The 20,362-nt window shown below is 42.8% G+C and overlaps 1 protein-coding gene across 3 annotated transcripts in view; it reads right to left on the bottom strand.

Moving 5' to 3' along the window:
• Nucleotides 1-20,362, bottom strand: part of MEGF10 (multiple EGF like domains 10) — a 252,373-nt gene that overhangs the window by 31,032 nt on the left and 200,979 nt on the right. For all 3 annotated transcript variants that reach the window (XM_033928980.1, XM_033928978.1, XM_033928979.1), the window contains exons 16-17: nucleotides 18,812-18,940; nucleotides 10,893-11,021 (exon numbers count right to left, since the gene is read on the bottom strand). In XM_033928980.1, coding sequence (XP_033784871.1) covers nucleotides 10,893-11,021; nucleotides 18,812-18,940 — 258 coding nt within the window. The remainder of the gene's footprint in view (nucleotides 1-10,892; nucleotides 11,022-18,811; nucleotides 18,941-20,362) is intronic.

Consider the following 20,362-nt stretch of genomic DNA (forward strand, 5'->3'; position numbering starts at 1 on the left):
CAGTAAGGCTATTCTTATGTTCTTATGGTTTTCTTGAAGGATTAATAAAAGCAGGATAGCAAGTCCTCACAGATGGGACTCCTAGCTACAGGCTGCATTGAACAGAAAAAAAGGTAAGATATAATCAACATGAAAGGCACTGCAAACAGTATAGTTTTGATGGCAACTAGCCATCTCCATATTTCTACTATTTTCAAAAGCAGCCTAGAAAGAAGCAAATGGGCCTAAGAAGCCAGAGTTGGATTCTAATCCTCAAAGAAATTCTGGAGTACTGAAGGAAATGCACTCTGTTAGCCAACTGGATAGCGGGTGTTCAGTGATGACAGTTCCAGGTGTACTTTACTGAGATCAAAAAAAGGAAATACCGGGTGGATTTTATAAGGGCTTTAGTCCATCCCAAGAAAGTAGCTAAGGCTCATTTGCAATCCAGTTGGTGCAAGGCACTTTCATTTTTGTGAGCATGAGGCTAAGAGAAAATTATTGGCAGGATGAAGGATTATGGTGGGAATCCAACACTGTTTTAGGAAAGAATTTTAGATGGGTGCAAAACCAGTGTTGTTAAAGACTTTAGTGTAGAGTGTATCAGTCACTAGAGTGAAGCGACTTCATCGGAACTAAGACCTTCTAGGTCCGTTGCAACAGATCAAAGCTGCTGGTGGCTTGAAAAGACTTTTCATCAGCTTAGTTAAAATCACTTTGAGGTCCTAAGACATTGTGGGTGGCTTGATAGCAGGTTTAAAAAGAAGGATGTCTCACATTAATTGAAGAACTAGAGGCTGCACCGAATGGATTTACCTTCTATATGGTGACGTTGCGCACTAAATTGCTCTAAGGTGAAACATAATGAAGTTGGTTTTCAAACCTGTCTCAGATAAATGCAGAAGTTATTTTAAAAAAGCTTTGTGTGTAACTGGAGAAATGATCTAAGGCCTTCCTATCACACCAGATGGCAAACATCTTCCATTTAGTGGAGTCTCTCCTGGAGATCACAATAAACTGCAGTACCCTGGCAGGCAGATTCATGGAAGTCTAGGTTGCCCTATCAGCATCCAAGCTATGGGAATTATTAAAAATAAAAACAATCCCCCCCCCCACACACACACACACATACATACACAACTCAAGAGGGATTTTAACTGGGTTCACTTAGCTCACAGTCCACTACACTAACCACTAGACCAGTGGTCTCAAACTTGCGGCCCGGGAGCCACATGCGGCCTGCCAGGTACCATGTTGAGGCCCTCGGTATGTTTATCATAATCTCAAAAGTAAAATAAAACAGTTTCTTGATCATATGTCTCTTTAACTATAAATTACAGTATTATTATTAAGACTTAGCCAAAAGGAAATATTTATAAACTATAAAGAGTTTTACCTCATGCAAAATTGTAATTTCTTTAATAAAACATTAACTATTTTTTCAGAGGCCCTCCAAGTACCTACGAATCCAAAATGTGGCCCTGCAAAGGGTTTGAATTTAAGACCACTGCACTAGACAACTAATCTGAGCTGCTTGCTAGTTTTCTCAAAATGATCATAATACCTGTAGCTAACAGAGCCTGGTTCTCCTTTCTAGTTTCACTTTCAGGGAAAGAGGGAGGGGAACAGAGGCTAATAGGGTATTAAAGAAGAGACACTCCATAATCCCTCCAGTGGTCAGATGTTCAATTAGAGCAACTTTTTGTAACTTGGAAGTGTCTGAAACAGTCCTTCTTTTTAGACTTGGACATTTCTTCCCATTCAAAAATCCCTGCTGGATGTCCTACTTTTAGGTCCTCTCCAGTTCTGCCCAAAACAAGCCCCCTTGCTATTTGGATAAACTGCAATGCAAAACATCCACATTTCCAAAATCAAGATTTGGATAGTTTTAGCAGATGGATATTCTTTTAGGCATTTTAAAGATGTTTAGCTGCTTTTAAAATAAGCACCTTAATCAAGCACTGAATAAACCAGGGGTGTCCAACCTGTGACCCGAGGGCCGCATGCGGCCCAGTGAAGTATTTTATGCAGCCCCGGTCGAGGACGATGCAGTGTTTCCTCTGTTGCCCCCGGGTGTTTCCATCTTGCCGGCTCCCTTTTCTTGCTGCAGAGTTTACACGTTTGTGCAGCCCCAGAAACATTTTTTCGACCAATGCAGCCCAGTGAAGCCAAAAGGTTGGACACCCCTGGAATAAACTAAACAACTAAGCAGGAAAAATCTGGAAGGACAGACTTTTAGCCAGATTGGATTGGACAATCCACTAGGATAGAGTCTTTGAAAGACCGACTGCATGCTCAAGGTCCATTGGGCTTGCTTCATTCTGAGATGTGCCAGCGAGTTACATATACTGTCAAGGTCATGTGGCCCAATATCCTCAACATGCGCCAAGAGGACATCATTTGCATTTCACTGTGGATACCAATGTAGTAATCATTTCCTGTGGCAGAAAGACCTTTATCCAGGTCGTATCTAGCAGAGCTATGAATTCCAATTTGGATTGGAATTTGGGCTAATTTACAACAAGACCTAGTAACTCTTGTACTCAGATGGTTGTGCCCATGAATCTTTGAACTCCTTCATGAGTCATGCTCATGATCAGCTAATCAAGATAGGAAAACTGCAAGTCTACATGGATATGTTTCTACTATAGCAAAGCAATTTCACCCTAATTCTAGAAAGTTGCATGCCCTAATTTGCGACTAGCAGACAAATTTGTACAAAGGTAAAAAAGAACTTCCTAGCAAGGGGACAGGTTTAGAACCAATGCTAGGAAGTTCTTTTTCACTCAGAGGGTGGTGGACACCTGGAACGCACTGTCGGAGGTTGTGATAGGACAGAGTACACTACAGGGTTTTAAAGAAGGATTGGATAAATTCCTGAAAGATAGGGGGATTGAGGGATACAGATAGAGGTAGAGATGGGATATAGAGAGAGTATAGATAGAGACCAAGGGGGATTTAAGGGTTCTGGACTGAGCTTTGTTTTATCCCAGACCTGCTTTACTTATACGCTACAGTGACCCCTGATGCAGGCGTTCCTCAGACGCCGAAACACAGTGCAGTGTTGGGTCCACAGCTTCTACTTGTGTCCTTTCATGAAATAAACAAGTTGGTTTTACATCAGTGATCTTCAGTGGAGTGTTCATTGTCCGTTCCCACTTCCTTTTGTACTGTTTTATACCCGTGGATTCTCTGTCCTGTTGGACTTTTTGGTGTTTACCATAACATAACATCGTACTTATAAATCGCATAACCGTAGATTCAATGTGGTTAACAAAAGATTAATAATAAAATGACATAAGAAACATATAAATTAATTCACCAGGTACATCTAGTTTGCCCATCCGCAGTAACCACAGTCTGTCTCCACCACCTCTTCTGGAAGACTGTTCCATGCATCTACCATTCTTTTTGTAAAAAAGTATTTCCTGAAATTGATGAAAAAGAGAACAAATTCTTCTGTTTCTTCAGACAGGACTCAAATGTTCTTCCTGATGGTCTCTATCAATGCTTAATGTTGAGAGTAGTCGATGCATTCCAATACTAGTGCAACTCCTGGACCCATAGATACTGCATATTTCTCAACCCATTTTCAGGGGAACTATGATACCCTCACAAAGGACCGTTTGCCCTCTTAATCACAACATCATATTATGTGTTTACAGATATCACCGGCCTTATTTATTTATTTCGATGACAGGAACATAAACATAAAAAACATTGGGGTTGATACGCTGACTGCTGACTGCTACCAGAAATTCAATGTCAGGCCATATTTGGGCTTTGGCATTAAATTTCCAGGTATGCGAAGCTGGCTAAAATATACGAGTGGGTGCTGAAAAATTCTCAACCAAGCCAACCAACTTCCTAAATTTTAAGCGTTATCATGTCACTGTAGCTGAAAAGAGTGTTATCTTATTTCGTTAAGGGTCAATCTGCAGAAACAAAATTCTATGTTTTGACATTGTTTCAGATCATTGATTGAACCTTATCCACATCATTCTCTTCTTGATTGGGCTGAGAATTTTTCAGCACCCCCTCTTAGTTGGTTAAGTGCGATATCCAGCATTTAACCTGAGATATTTTATTTATTTATATTCAATTTTTTATACCGTTCTCCCAGGGGAGCTCAGAATGATTTACATGAATTTATTCAAGTACTCAAACAGTATTCCCAGTCTGAACCGGTGGACTCACAGTCTGTCTAGTGTACCTTGGGAAACGGGGGAGCAGGTGACTTGCCCAGGATCACAAGGAGCAGCGTGAGCCTGCACCCACAACCTCAGGGTGCTGAGGTTACAGCTCCAACCAGGGTGCTGCATTCACAGACATAATATGGTTGTAATCATATGATCAGGTCAAACAGCCAACACCCATCATGCAATTTTCCCAGGTACTTAAGGTCATCCTTCTCACCACCAGGCATTGTTAAAACAAAACAACAAGATCACCAACAATACACTTCATTCATACTCTTCTAAAATCCATGACCATGTCCCTCCTGGTTATCACCAGGTCCTCCCTGGATTCCGTTCTTCTTCAGGTCTTTCCAGGTCCTCTCTGATCCTCATTGGCCCTCCGGGCCAGGGACAGCTTCTGGTACCATTTACCGGTCTCTCCACTGGTCGTCACCAGCCCCGCCAGTTCCTTATCAGTCATCTTTGGCCAATGTTCTCAGGGTCTACAGGTTGCTTCCTTTTGGGTCTTCTGGTAGCTTCTGGTACCATTTACCAGTCTCTCTTCACCACCACTTCCAAACCAGAACCCTCAAACTTTTACTGCTCTTCAACTTCTTGTGGGGCCACTGCCAGTTCCTTACTCCCCAGCCTCTTGGGTGCCCACGGGTCCTGGAAACTTCACCAGTCCCACTGCAGGTCATCAAGCTTGATTACTTCCTGAAGTCCAAGCTCTACTGGGCTCTCTGGCTACTCCTTCTTCCAGACCCACTTCCAGTCGCTCATGTGTCTTTTCCCTGACTCACACCCTGAGGACTCTCCCTGAACACTCCTTCCAGTTGCTCAGTCTTCACACATCCTGAGGACTCTCCCGGTCTCTCAGCTGCTCTCCGTGAGGACTCTCCCAATTATTCACCCTGGTCACTCACTCACCTGGTCATCTATACTCCATTAAACTTGAACTCTCCTTGGACTTCAAGCACTACCGGGCAGGCTGGTCTAAAAGGCTTACCAAGGGTTAGGCCAAAACCAACATTCTTCCCCTTGAGGGTCACTTAGCTCCCAAAGGAGCTTCTTGCTTTTCTTAGCTCACAACTTGATAACCTTATTTCACTCAGGGTGAGTGGACAGCTCCCGGGGGACTTTGCAGGATTTTATGCAAATTAACTCCTTCTTTCTGCTGCTCATATTCCCTCTGCTAGCCAGTGACAGGTACTTCACCCTGTCACAATGGTAAAAGATAGCATGGAAACATTGACAGAAATAGCAAAACATAACTAACAAAGTATGTTAAAACATAATATGATAAAACATGATATTGGGAGACATAGCATGGTGAGTATAGTTCGGCAAAATATAGCATGGCAAAATAATATTACAAAGCATGGTTAATATAGTATGACAAGACTTGGCAAAATAGTAAGGCAAGCGTGCATGATGAAACATAGCATGGAAGACAGGAATGGCAAACATTGTGTGGCAAATATGGCATGAGAGATCATAGCATGGCAAACATAGTGTGGCAAACACAGAATAGTAAATATGGTGTATAGTATAGTAAGATATTCAGCATTTAACCTGCTATGGGACACCATATAAAAATAAAGATAGGACTGACTTTTATGCAGTCCTATTTATGTACCATATTTTTCGCTACATAAGACACACCGGACCATAAGACGCACCCTAGATTTAGAGTAGGAAAACCAGAAAAAAACATTCTGAACCAAATTGTGTACTAATATATACCAGGCTCTGCACCCTGTCTCCCCTTCCCTGTTAGGCTGTTCATTTCATTTTTCATATACACACAATACACAGAGCAGATATAAATTATCAAAACTGACACATTTTGATCAATACATTGAAAATAAAATAATTTTTCCTACTTTTGTTGTCTGGTGATTTCATGAGTCTCCTTCCTTCCTTCCTTCCTTCCTTCCTTTCTTCACTCAGGCCCTTTCTATTCCCTCCCTCCCTTCCATGTCCCATGTTTGTGCCCCCTCCCACTCACTGTCTTCCAGCCTTTGTTCTTTGACATCCCTCCCTCCCATGTCTCGAGTTCATGCCCCCTCACTGCCTTCTAGCCTTTGTCGTTCATTCTCCTTCCCTCCCATATCCCGAGTTCGTGCCTCCTTGCCCTCACTGCCTTCCAGTCTTTGTCCTTTGTCCCTCCTGCTGCACCGGAAACTGCCTTCTTTCCCCCCCCCCCCGTGTGCTGAAATCTGCCTATCCTCTGCCGATTCACCTCATCTGGCCCCGTCTGCCGCCGCTGCGCCGCAATTCAAAGAAGGGAAGGGCCAGTGTGCAGCGATTGCATGTCGCCAGCCCACAAGCCTTCGCCCAACATCTGATGTCGAGAGAAGGCTTGTGGGCCGGCAACATGCAATCGCTGCACGCTGGCCCTTCCCTTCCGTTTTTTGAGTTGCGGCGCAGCAGTGGGCAGCCGGAAGCAGCGGCGGTGAGCAGGAACAGGGTCGGCGGTCAGCAGTGGTGGGCAGCAGTCAGCCCGCGTACCCCCGAGTGGGTCATTTTAAAAAAGGTACACTGGGGTGGTTGGGGGGTGTTTAAAAAATAGTTACCTTCGCTTCATAAGACACACTGAAATTTCCACCCAATTTTGGATGGAAAAAAGTGCGTCTTATGAAGCAAAAAATACGGTAGTTACCCTGGCTAGTTAAGTGATGAATATCAGCATTTAACCATCCAAGTGCTAACTCTGCCTCTGAAATGCCCTCAAAAACCTATTTTGACCCAACATTTTCAGCAGCACTAACTGGTTATATGCAACTGAAAATGACTGGTTAGCTTTGAACAGGCAAACATGCAATTTAACCTTCCAGGAGCTGTATTTGACCAGTTAAATCACTTTGAATATCGACTAGATTATAATATATTTCATAAAAATAAATACAAATTAATAATCCAAAAGCTATATTACAAGGGGCCGCTGAAAAGCTCTAAGCCCAACCAAGAAGCAGAGTATCTTAAAATGAATAAATAAAACACAACAACCTTAATAAATATAATGAAACCTGTGGGGCAAAACAGATAATTGAAAAAGAAAAAATCCCATGGTGCTCTTTTTAATAAACTTCTTTCTCCACTTCTATTCAGTATTTGCTCTCCCTTCTCCCCACTTCCATCATCTGCCCCTTTTCTCTCTTTTCCCCCACTTGCTGTACTAAATGATCATACCTGGAAAAATGCCGGGCCTTGATCTTTTTCCTAAGGCAGTGTCTAGCAAAGTTTTTCAAACCCCAGCACACTAAACTCGGGAGCCACGTCTGCAGGGCCTCCGGGCATGTGCAGACATCGACATGATGACATCACATGCATGTGCGGCATCATCATATTGATGTCTGCACATGCGCGGAAGCCCTCCAGATGGGGCCCCTGAGCATGCTAACCCTGAGATTACTATGTGGGCTGGGGGATGCAGAGAGGAAGAGAGGTGACGGCGACGGCTGACTGCTTACAAGACATGCCTCTTATGGCACACCTGGAATCTCGCTGCGGCACACAGTTTGTGATACACTGTCCTAAAGGATAAATAATCTCCTAGCATCCTTAGTTCAAGGGGTGATTTGCTCCAAAGCTAAGGATTGATACAAGCAAATTCCCATACCTATGCACAAGTGAGTTTCACTTCCTTAAAGAGACTGTTACACAATAATGCACCCTGAGAAGATCTCAAGGGCCACTTGCATACAGTATATATGAAAACAGGAGGTCCATCAGATTAGACATTCCCTGCCCACAACAGATTTAAAAACTAGATTCAATTTCTTGAAATTCATGCAATATTCTGCTGGCAAGTAGCACACAGCAAAAGCATATAAGTATAGGCCTCATTATCTATGATTGCAGCCTTTTGACAGGTTAAATGATACAGGAGTATGTTGGGGAGATCAGGAAAGAGCAATAGAAGAGAACAGACCAGAGGTATGGAAGGCAAAACTAGCTATTTTCAGAAGATACCACAGCTTTCTGTGGGAAGATACCTAGAAAGAAACTATAGGCCTGATATTCGTTGTTGACTTAGGCCTCACTATCCATAAATATATGTTTGGATAGTGCTGCTGAATTATTCTATCAGGACGGATTGAGATATCCTGATCTTACTTCCACTGAAAGCAATGGAAGTAAAACCCGGATGTCTCAATCTGTCCTCCTTTTTCTGGAGCCATATGGTAACCCCAATCAGACTGCCTCAGCACTATTCAGAGTAATGCATGGGCAGAACAACAGCAGAATGGAAAGTTGTGCAGAGAGCCACAATAATCAGTCATTTTTCCTAGATAATTATCCAGATAACTTTGGGACATCAAAAAACTACGTTAATGTTAACCAGATAGTTATTCAGCAAGTTGAATATCGCCTCTTTTTGCAGAGAGGGCTGGTACTGGCCATATTACATGGATATTCAGCACCATCTGAATGTGGATACTGACATTGAGCACACTTAGATTATCTTTAACCACCATGGCCAGTGTTTAAAACACGTCGACTGGGACAGCTGAATATCAACCTGTCTGAAAACGTGAAGGGTGGCTCTATAAATAATGCTTATAATTTGTTGTCAATTTGCACTGAGGTTTATAGAACAGTGTTTCCCAACCCGACCACCAGCCAGTCAGGTCTTTGGGATAACCCTAATGAATATGCATGAGAGAGATTTGCACATAATGGAGGTGACAGGCATGCAAATCTGCTCAATGCATATTCATTAGGGCAATCCTGAAAACCTGACCGGAAGGTGGTCCTCCAGGACAAGGTTGGGAACCACTGTTATAGAATACAAACACATTTGTACAGGGCTGGCGCACCTAATTGGTGATTACAAGTGTATGTGCTAAGTGCTACTCCATAAAATTGGTGCACTAGCTCCATGGCACATAACAGCAAGTGGGCTGCACTAGTGATGTAGTGAGGGTGAGAGGCACCCGGGGTGGCAGCTCCCCTCTTCTCTGCTCCTCCACCTCCATATGCTACTTCCCTGCCCCCTCCTGCCACACACATGCCGCTTCCCTTCCCCCGTACCTCTGTAACGTTCCTGGCATGAGCAGCAACCCCCAAGCTGATGTCACCCCAGGGTCAGCTCTTCCTCTGATGTCACAGGTCCAGAAGGGAAGCAGCGTACATGAGTGGCAGTGGGGGGACAAGGAAGGAGCAGGGGATGGAGAGGAGGACGGGTGCCTGCACCCTCACCAGATGGTGCCTGGGGCGGAACACCTCCTCCCCCATACTATGCCACTGGGCAGAGCAAGGGTGTATCATGGTCATTTTGCCTAGCTACAAGTCTTTCAGTCTTCATGGTCTCAATGAGAGTTTTGAATGGTCTAGAATAAGATAATCATGTCACATAGTTAATTCAATTTTCGTATTCTTTTTTGATATTTATTGGTCTTCCCAGAGCATTTTAAACAGGATTGTGTAAGCTCTTTACATCGATATTGCCCTACGCCGGGCAGTGTATTATAAACAGTTCTTTGAGACCTAATAAAGTTTTTCAATTCTCTAACAACATCACGCAAATAAAGAGGGGCGCTGTTCACGCTGGATTATTCAGCGTTCAAAATTTTTTAAACGCCACTGCTGACTTTAAGAGAAAATATGACACATTTGCATGTTCTTTTTTGCTGGTTTCTGAGCATTGCATTTCACAGACTCCTAACGGCATGGAAGTTGAGAAACTGTTTCTGCCCCCGATGAAGGATCGAAACGGAGCTCTGTCACATGTTATTCAGATAAGTTCTCTTATTTTCATTTGTTTTTTGTTTTTGTGATTTTTGTACTTATATTAATTCGACTTCTGAAAGTGAGGTCGGTTTATGGCCAGTTTGCAGTAATTAATTGAATGGACCTATCTTAAATAACAGCACTGCACTTAAATTTTTCAGACACCATTTCTTTTGGAATTTTGGGATATATGATAAAATTCATTATACAAAGAAATAATGATGCATGGAGTGGACTCATTCAAGTATTGATTGAATATGTACCACATCTGAGACACCCACTTGGGTTAAACTGCATTCTGCCTAGCAAATGTGCACCTTATAGAACAATATCAGATGCACGTATTGCAAAGTGCACTTATGTGGTGTAAGCTGTTGCACCTAAGTTTTGACACACCAAAATGGTTTTGCACTACTATTCTATAACAGGTTAGGCGCATCTTAATGCCATTACTGAATTGGTGCTAAGCACGCCCCTTATTACCTGATTCTAAAATGACCCTATCCAAGATTCCTCTAAAACTATGCAATGTCTAAAGCAGGGGTGTCAAAGTCCCTCCTTGAGGGCCGCAATCCAGTCGGGTTTTCAGGATTTCCCTAATGAATATGCATGAGATCTATTTGCATGCACTGCTTTCATTGTTTGCTAATAGATCTCATGCATATTCATTGGGGAAATCCTGAAAACCCGATTGGATTGCGGCCCTCGAGGAGGGACTTTGACACCCCTGGTCTAAAGAGTACCCTTTTGTAATGATATATTATAACACTATGAATGTAAACTGTAACCTGTTCTGAGCTCTTTGAAGAGGACAATATAAAACCTAATTAATTCATTAACTAATGAATTAATACATCACTTTATAGAACTTCCTCCTTTGTTAACAAAATATAACAAAAACTGAAGGAAATGGGCTAGCATTTGACTGTTTTGCTATTGGCTTATTGCTTTCATTACAGGAGTAATTATTGAAGGGAAAAAAAACCATTTGCTCACTTTGAGTACAATAGAGGCCTGTCCATCCAGCAGCACATTTACACTCTCCATCATAAGCACTGCAAAATGCTCCGTTGTGGCAGTTGCAGGTATGAATGCAGTTTGGGCCCCAGTGTGCAGGCGGACAAGCTGGAATGGAGAAAATTAAGTTAATAGGATTGCAAAAAGAAGAAATATCTAGAAAAGACAATAAAGCAAACATAACACATTAAACTTATTAGTTCTAACACATTCTTCAACCTCAGTGATATGTATTGTATAATCATCAATATAGAAGCTACTTGTCTCTGAAGAACATATGGATTGGCTACTTGTCTGTAAAAGACATAGGGACGACAAGAAAAACCTATGGATAAAAAAATGCACATTAATACAGATGATTGCCATGGATGGTTTAGTCTTGCATTTCTAGTTTCATTTTTGCTCTATATAATATGGATTCCTACCTTTGTCAGCATTGCAATCATCTGTATTAATAAGAACATAAGAACATAAGCATTGCCTCTGCCGGGTCAGACCAGAGGTCCATCGTGCCCGGCAGTCCGCTCCCGTGGCGGCCCTCCAGGTCCATGACCTGAAAGTTTTCCCTACCTAACCTAAAATGTCCATACCCTATTCTCTCAATGTACTGTAAGGTAAACCTCTATCTGTACCCTGTTATCCCCTTCGCTTCCAGGAAGTCATCCAGTCCCTTTTTGAACCCCAGAATTGTACTCTGTCTTATCACCTCTCCGGGAAGTGCGTTCCAGGTGTCTACCACCCGTTGAGTGAAGAAGAACTTCCTTGCATTCGTTATGAATCTGTCTCCTCTCCGTTTTTCTGAATGACCTCTGATTTGTTTCAGCATATACTATCTACCTCATTATGACAATTTTCTGTTTTGTTATTGCTTTCTAGTTTTATTTGCCCCTGATGCAGCCCTTAATGTGGGTGAAACATGGCCTCTGTCAGGTTTCATGTGATGAGTTTTATCTGATGTCTGCACAATAAAACTGAACTTGGTTTCTACACATCTTTTTAGCTGTGCTGCGTTTTGTTAACTACCATAGAATATTGTCAGGAAATGCATTACAGTGTCTTCAATTACTGCAAAACATAAGTATGTGCAACTTGGATCCGATTCAGACCGCAGGAGGCAGTCTGTCTAAACCCGAGTTTAGACGTTTACAGAAGTGCATCCAAAAATCAGATAGAGAAAATGGTCAAAATGCCTTTCCCCATCAAAAAATGACCATTTCTAGTGAATCTATCTTTTTTGACCATCCCCCCCCAAAAAAAAATTGTCCAAAACAAAAACACACAAAACAAGCCACTTGGAGGTAGGAAGGGCCAGCATTCTTAGAAGTCTGGCCACACAGATATCACAGCAGAACAGTAGGGCACCCCATGAGGCACTACAGTGAACTTCACATGAAATGTCCCAGGTGCACATCTCACCATAACACCCTGATAGTGTATGGTGAGCCCTCCAAAATCCATCCAAAACCTACTGGCACCTATATGTAGGTAGAGTGGGATTTGGGTGGGCTTTGGTGGGTTCATACTTCCCACAAGTGTAGTAGTTAGAGTGGGATAAGGACCTGGGTCCCCTTTTCTGGAGCCAACTACATTGACCACTAGGTTTCTCCAGAGACCTGTTTGCTGGCCATACCATCTAAAGCTGTCATACAAGCAGGTACTATTTCATTCACATATTTTTATTTTTTATTTTTTGTGGGGGGGTCAGTTACCACTGGAGGAGTGTGTGTGTGTGTGTGTGTGTGTGTGTGTGTGTGTGTGTGTGGGGAGGGAGGTCATGCCTTCACTCCTCCAGTGGCCATCTGGTCAGTTAGAGCACCTTTTTGGCACTTATTAGTAATTAAAACAGGTCTAGCCCCAAATGTCCAAATTGTCCAGGGACATATTCTTAAATGTTTGATTATGGCAGAAAAATGTCGAAATCATAAGCCTGCCCTACTCCCGCCCAAACCACACCTCTGACATGCCCCCTTGAAATTTAGATGAACTACTGACAAAACTGCATAGAAATTCTTCTAGACAACAGGTTTCAAAAATACCAAATATTTATTTATTGGGATTTATTAACTGCCTTTTTATAAAGAGATTCATTCAAAGCAGTTTACAATACATTAAATAGTAATCAGGTATTCTTAGGTAGTTTCCCTATCTGTCCCAGCTGGCTCACTATCTAACTCTGGTGAGCAATGGTGGGCAATGGTGAGTTAAGTGACTTTCCCAGAGTCACAAAAGGATAAAATTGAACTTGCAACCTCAGGGTGCTGAGGCAGCAGCTTTAACTACTTGGAAGGTTTGAGGAGAAAAATGTCCATCTGTCTCTTTTTCTCTTTTGGAAAATTAATCCCTATGTCTACCATGGCTGCATTTAGAGAGGAAATTCAATGCTGGTGGCTGGTTTGTAGGAATCATTAACTGGTTTTGATGAGCAGATCTGAGTGTTCTTGCTAACGTATCCTATCTAATAAAACCTTACCCGCGCATGCACTGTTAAAACGGTGTGATCCCTGCCGCCATGATTTCTGTTCCGTGGCCGTATTCTATTTGGGTGGCGGTTTGTTACTGGTGCACAGGAACGGCAGGAGGGTGTTGTGCGACGCAGGCGGGGATCGGCAAGGGTAAGGGAGCCGGCCAGAAACAAACAAATGCTGCTGCACAGAGAAGTGAGGTGGGGGGAGGAGAGGGAAATGCTGCTGCTGCACAGGGAAATGGAGGGGGAGGGAATGCTGCTGCTGCCGCACAGGGAAGTGGGGGGGGAGGGAAATGCTGCTGCTACTGCACAGGGAAGGGTGGGAGGGAAAAGCTGCTGCTGTACAGGGAAGTGGGGGTGGGGGAGAGGGTGTCAGGAAGCGAACTTGCTTTGGGGAGGGGAAGACAGAAGGGGGTCATGGAGAAAGACAGATAGCGGGAGGGGGAGAGAGAGAGAGAAAGAAAGATAGATAGATAGTGGGAGGGAGAGAGACAGAAAGAAAGAAAGAAAGAGACAGGGGCAGGGAGAGAGACAGACAAAAAGAAAGACAGACATATATTCTAGCACCCATTAATGTAACGGGCTTAAACACTAGTATGGAATAAAGAGCCATGCAAGATAGGCAGGCTCACCTGAAGTTAGGACTTTAAAATAGAGTAGGAGTATGTTGTATGTAATACGGTGCACAGCAGGGGGTCAATATGCATTCTTTAGGAAAGGGATAATGTAGTCATACTTCTGGGCATTATGAACTAGCCTAACTGTGGATTTGCAACCTGCCTGTGTAAAGAGAGTTGCAATAGTCTAACAGTTGAATGACCAAAGAATGAAGCAGAATATTCAGTGCCTAAGGGAATATCATAGAACGTACCAAATGGATCAGTTAGAGTTTAAAAAATGACCGTTGGACTACCTGAGATATTTGAGCTCTGAAAGTGAGCATGGAATCTAAAGTGACACCTAGCTCCCAGCCCAATGCAGATTGCAACAAAACAGATGTACTCCCCGTACATAAAATATGATCGCATAACATGATTTAAGAAATCATAGGGCTTCTAGGCTGGATTTGGGATATCCAGGTTGGAACATACAAAATTTACTTTACAGTCGCTAGCCTTCAGTCCCATGTACAAGAATTCACTGAATGATATTGTCAAATAATTGTAACGGTAGTTTTACTAGGTGGCTGAAACTGGTTGGGAGTCTGTTTATGCATAAGAGACTGTTGTAATTTTTTTTTCTAATTTATTTTCTAGTTAATTTAAATGTGGGGGAGGGGAGGGCTGATGTGTGGCATGATCTGAAGAAACATCACTTCGTCTTCCTCCCAATATCTATTTCCCTCTGCATTGCCTCCCCAAAACACTTCTGTCTAAAGACACTATTACAAGTGGCTGAAATGGAGAATGGCTAACAAAGAGGATTTCATACTTTATTAATTGGTGACTAATTAATCACATGAACAATATAGTGCTTATATCTACTAACTGTACACTCAGAGGCCTAGGGAAGGAAAGATAATAATATAATCTTAAATTTGTTCCATGAAATGATGTAAAAATCTGATGCTTGTTCTAATTTAAATCCTGCCTCTCTGCTGTGATGTACCCTGGAAGGAAGACCTCATGTTTTCCTTTGAAGGAAGACCATAAGTCAGGCAGTATGGGATGTCAGGTCACACAGAGAAGAAGAGGTCAGAAGGCTAGCTCAAAGGCCACCAGTTCATAGAGAAATGAATGGAGCCTTTATTTTTAATAGGAACTGAAGGCTTTTGCACAAACTAAATAAACATCCTCTGTACTGGTCACAAGTGTAGCCCCAAAATAGTGACTCTATTCATTTTGTTGACAATGCTTTCTTTTTAGTTGACCCAGCAGTTTCCTTCTGCTCACTTAGACTTCTACTTTAATTGGAAATAGCCTCTATTGGAGTACAGCATCAAGAGCCTTTGTTTTCAACTATTGGGTTTTCCCCTCTTGTCAAATCTCCTCCCAAATCACTCAGGCAGCCATACCAGTGATAGTTCTCAATTGAGGACCATGAGCCAGGTACACTGCTTCCAATAACTAGGTGGCATTGCTGCACACTGACTGGAATTCCTTCTCTTTCAGCATCTGTAAATATTCATTTTCATCTTATCCCCCTGTAAGAAGGTCATCTTCATCCATAGTTCTCATTTCAGCTAATAGCAGTGTAGTTACAAAAAACTTTTATTGTATTTCCAGTTAAGTTTTATGGCTCCTAATGGAACCCAAATATACACAGGAAACTGCTAAGCCAAAAAGAAATAAAGCTGTGGAATAAGCTGCCAGAGAAACAGAACATAATTGTAGATAAAGGCCAATGGGAGGAGGCATTTCTCATTGGACTTCACCGGGAGAGAGAGAAGGAGATGCTGAGATACAGAAGCATTTAACATCACACGCTGCCACAGGACTAACTGCTTTATAAGATTCTCCCGCCAGTGGCTTGTTGGAGGAGGCATTTCCCGTTGGACTCGCCCAGGACTAACTGCTTTAAAAGATTCTTCTGCCAATGGCGCATGGCCACTGGGCGTACAGCCAATAACGTGCCACAAGGGGCATGTCTGCCCCTTGGTAGCTACTTAGGAGCCTGAAAGGAGCTGAAAGGAGTTGGAAGATTGTTTTAGTGATATCTCCTGAGGTATAGTGTATTTCTTATCATAGTAACATAGTAGATGACGGCAGATAAAGACCCGAATGGTTCATCCAGTCTGCCCAACTTAATTCAATTTCAATTTTTTAAATTTTTTCTTCTTAGCTATTTCTGGGCAAGAATCCAAAGCTCTATCCGGTACTGTGCTTGGGTTCCAACTGCCGAAATCTCCGTCAAAACCTACTCCAGCCCATCTATACCCTTCCAGCCACTGAAGCCCTCTCCAGCCCATCCTCCCTCAAACGGCCATACACAGACTGTGCAAGTCTGCCCAGTATTGGCCTTAGTTCAATATTTAATATTATTTTCTGATTCTAGATCCTCTGTGTTCATCCCACGCTTCTTTGAACTCAGTCACCATTTTCCTCTCCACCACCTCTCTCGGGAGCACATTCCAGGCATCCACCACCCTCTCCGTAAAGTAAAATTTCCTAACATTGCTCTTGAATCTACCACCCCTCAACCTCAAATTATGTCCTCTGGTTTTACCATTTTCCTTTCTCTGGAAAAGATTTTGTTCTACGTTAATACCCTTCAAATATTTGAACGTCTGAATCATAGCTCCCCTGTCCTTCCTTTCCTCTAGAGTATACATAGTCAGGGCTTCCAGTCTCTCCTCATACATCTTCTGGCGCAAGCCTCCTATCATTTTTGTCGCCCTCCTCTGGACTGCTTCAAGTCTTCTTACGTCCTTCGCCAGATATCATTATGGTTAAGTGGAAAGGGAAGGTTAAAGATGCAAGTACACCTAAAGCAGCTGGACCTATGAACAAGTATGTTCAATCAAAGGCACCTATTGTAACTATAGGTGATTTGTCTAATTCAGGTGCCTCTTTGAGCAAAGGAGGACGCTCTACTCCTTCCCATCCTTTCACTCTTGTTTGTCAAGCAGGGGCAGTTTCCCAAAATGGTACAGTAGCCCCAACTGACAAAATACCTGCAGATTCATCTACCTCTTCTCAGAGGCAACCACAAACTAGTTGTGAATTTCCAACAGCTGTGGTTTGTCCTAATTTGTCAAAAACTATTAATCAACCTCGAGATATTATACTGAAAGACATTTAGCAATTTGTAATTAGAACTGAAGACTACTATAACTACTATAACTCAGCTTTGTAGTTTTTCTTGACAGTTGATAAGTTTCAGGAAGTAGATGTTTAAATTGATAAGCTGGATACCAGGTTTCTTCAGATTTGCCTAATTTTCAATCTGTTTCTTCAACTTTTGTTAAAGACAGCCTGATTATCCTCAGGCAATTAGACTTTCTTGAAAATCATTTTCGAACAAGGGACATTATGTTTTTAAAATTTTCCTATATGTTATCTTCTGTCTCCTGAGATTTTGTTATGCAGATATTTGACGGAGATATTGCTTATGGAAAAATATTGAGGAATTAATTATTTCTGATTGCAGATATATTTCAGTTTCTAAAACTGAGAAAGCTGAAGAGTGCCTCTTTCTTTCTTTCTTGAATATTTTTAGCATTTATATACCACTTATAGTCTAAGTCAGTGTTTCTCAACATGTGGTACGCATACTCTTGGGGGTATGCAGGCCGCTTGTTGGGGTTACACGGCCTGGCCACCACCAGGGATCCCTCCATGACTCCCACAGGGGATCCCTGTCTGTCACCCGTTGAAGCCACTGCCGGCGGAGATCCCTCCCTGCTTCCCTGTCTGCTAACCTGCTGCACCACCCCCATCTCCAAAGCTGACCCTGCTACCTCGCTGGAGCCGAACGCTCCATCCCCCCCAGCAGCAACTCCACACAGGGACAGGCTACAGCGTGTGCAGCAACTCACATGCTGCACGCAGCCGGCCCACAAGCCTTCCCTCCAACATCAATTCTGATATCAGAGAGAAGGTTCTGGGCCTGCCAATTGCTGCCTGGCTGGCCCAGAATCTTTTCTCTGATGTCAGAATTGACGTCGGGGGGAAGGCTTGTGAGCCGGCTGCATACAGCATGTGAGTCACTGCACATGCCATGGCCCGTCCCTGCATGGAATTGCTGCTGGGGGGGATGAATCATGTTGGCTCCGGCGAGGTAGCAGGGTCGGCTTCAGTGGGGGGTGAGGGGTGTAGTGGGCTGGCAGGGAGGGATCCTGGTGATGGCGGCTTCAGTGGGGGGCAGGCAGGGATCCCCGGCGGCGCCTGCAGCTTCTGTGGACAGGTCGTCTTTGGAGGGGGGGGCACAAACTCGACACAGAATGAAGGGAAGGGGCATAAACTTGGGGGCACTAACTTGGGACATAGGAGGGAGGGAGGGAATAGAAAAGGAGACTTGATGGGCATGAGTGTGTGAGTGAGAGATGGTGCACATGGGGAAAGGAGTGAGGTAGAGCTGCATGGGGAATAGAAGGATGAAAGCGAGAAATGTTGGATATGGTGGTGGAGAGGGCAGATTGAAAGGGATGCAAGGGGCGGAATGCTGGACATAGTTAAATAAAATGAGAACTGATCTGACATATTGGTTTGAAAAGATATTTTCGGCATAAAGAAAAAACATTTTTACTGTATATTTCAAAATCAGGGGCCATACTGTATATTATGAAAAGTCAGTATGAAAGTGGAAATTACATTTCAGTTGAAAAATAAACAGCAGGCTTTCTATTTAATAGTATAGGACTTTAGAAACATGGTGCCATAGAGAACAGCAAATGATTAGACTTTGTAAGTGAAACAAGTTCAGTGGGCAACTAAGAAAAAAAGCTAAAATATTTAAAATGTGTGCATTACAATTGTCTGATCTTTGGACTTACGCTGAGAACAATCACTGCCAATCCAGCCAGGATAACACTGACAGGATCCATCAATCGGATTGCAAGTTCCATTGTTGGTGCATGTACAAACTCCAGCACAATTCTTTCCAAACCTTTTACTGGGACACACTGTGTAGAAACAATTCGGAAAATGATTATTTCCCCTCATGTGAGCCTCCAAACTACTCACTTTTGAAATAAATTCACTGAAGACAGTATACAGCAAGTGTAACCCAGACAGGCAATAAACAATTACAACAGTAAAATATTCAAATACCGTAGCAGTACACATTAAGGCATAGTATATTACAGTGGTCTCCAACCTCCTTCATGTACAGGGCCACAGTATGAATATGAGAAAGCTCTGAAGGCCACCAAATGATTTCAAGCTTATATGCACTACTAATTTTTTTTTAACTGCTTTGATCTGCATTTTTAGATTGGGTATTACACATTAAACATTGATACTAATATTGATTCTACAACACTTCAAGGATATATTTTTAAAACTCAGTTTATTTTGGATTGTCAAAAGTAGCAAATTCCATAAATGAGGCACTTGAATAACATACTTAAGAGATTGTAGTTACTATATTATGTGGGCAAGATTGAATTTAATGCATTTAAAGGATATTAAGAAAATTCTAGCCATTTGAGGGCCGCAATGGAGGACTTCAGAGGCTGCGTACGTCCTGGGGTGCTGCATGTTGGAGACCACTGGCATACTACTTATAGTACCAACACAATTCACATTAACCCCCCATTTTATGAAGCTGCGTTAAGCTTTTTTTTTTTTAATCACCGGCCGTGGTGGTATTAGTTCCGACGCTCATAGGAATTCTATGAATGATGGAGCTAATACTGCCGTGAATGGTGATAAGGAAGCCTAATGCAGCTTCATAAAAGGGGGGGGGGGCTAAATATCGTAACAGACAGTAAAGGAGACAAATAGAGGTGAAACATGCAGACAAATAAGATAGAGTAACAGGCATTTAGACAGATAAGGATGACTAACTTGAGGAAAAATTGTATATGAAATCATGAAAATGATCTCGGAGAATATGTGGCAAGCAAGTATGCAGGTGATGTTAGTGGGAAGTGAGTTACAGTAGTTACCCCCTCCATTGATTGGAGGCTTGGGGGAAAGAGTCAGGCTTCCACCTGCTTCCGGAGTTAGGCTTTGCCTAACACATGACTTTCTGGGAGTGAGTTCCAGAGAATGGGGACTAGAGAATGACACAGGGACAAATTTGTCTCCATCCCCATGGGATCCATCTCCATCCCCATCCTGCAAACTCTGTCCTAGGCTTATGAAGATGAGGACAGCAATAAAACAAAACAATTTCTGAAGCAGGCTGTATCCATATGGTTCTTGTATACTAATAACCTGAGCATCATGGACCCCTGAGGAAGCAGTGTTTTTTGAAACACGGACCGTGTCAGGTCCGCACCCTTTTAACCTTGTCCATTTTCTGCAGTTCTCTTTTTTGTTCTGCCTGCTGTTCTCTGCTCCATTCCAGGCACAGTTTTCCCTTCCTCTTCCCTACAGGC

The sequence above is a fragment of the Geotrypetes seraphini genome, chromosome 1, assembly GCF_902459505.1.
Source record: "Geotrypetes seraphini chromosome 1, aGeoSer1.1, whole genome shotgun sequence".
Taxonomy (NCBI): Eukaryota; Metazoa; Chordata; class Amphibia; order Gymnophiona; family Dermophiidae; genus Geotrypetes; species Geotrypetes seraphini.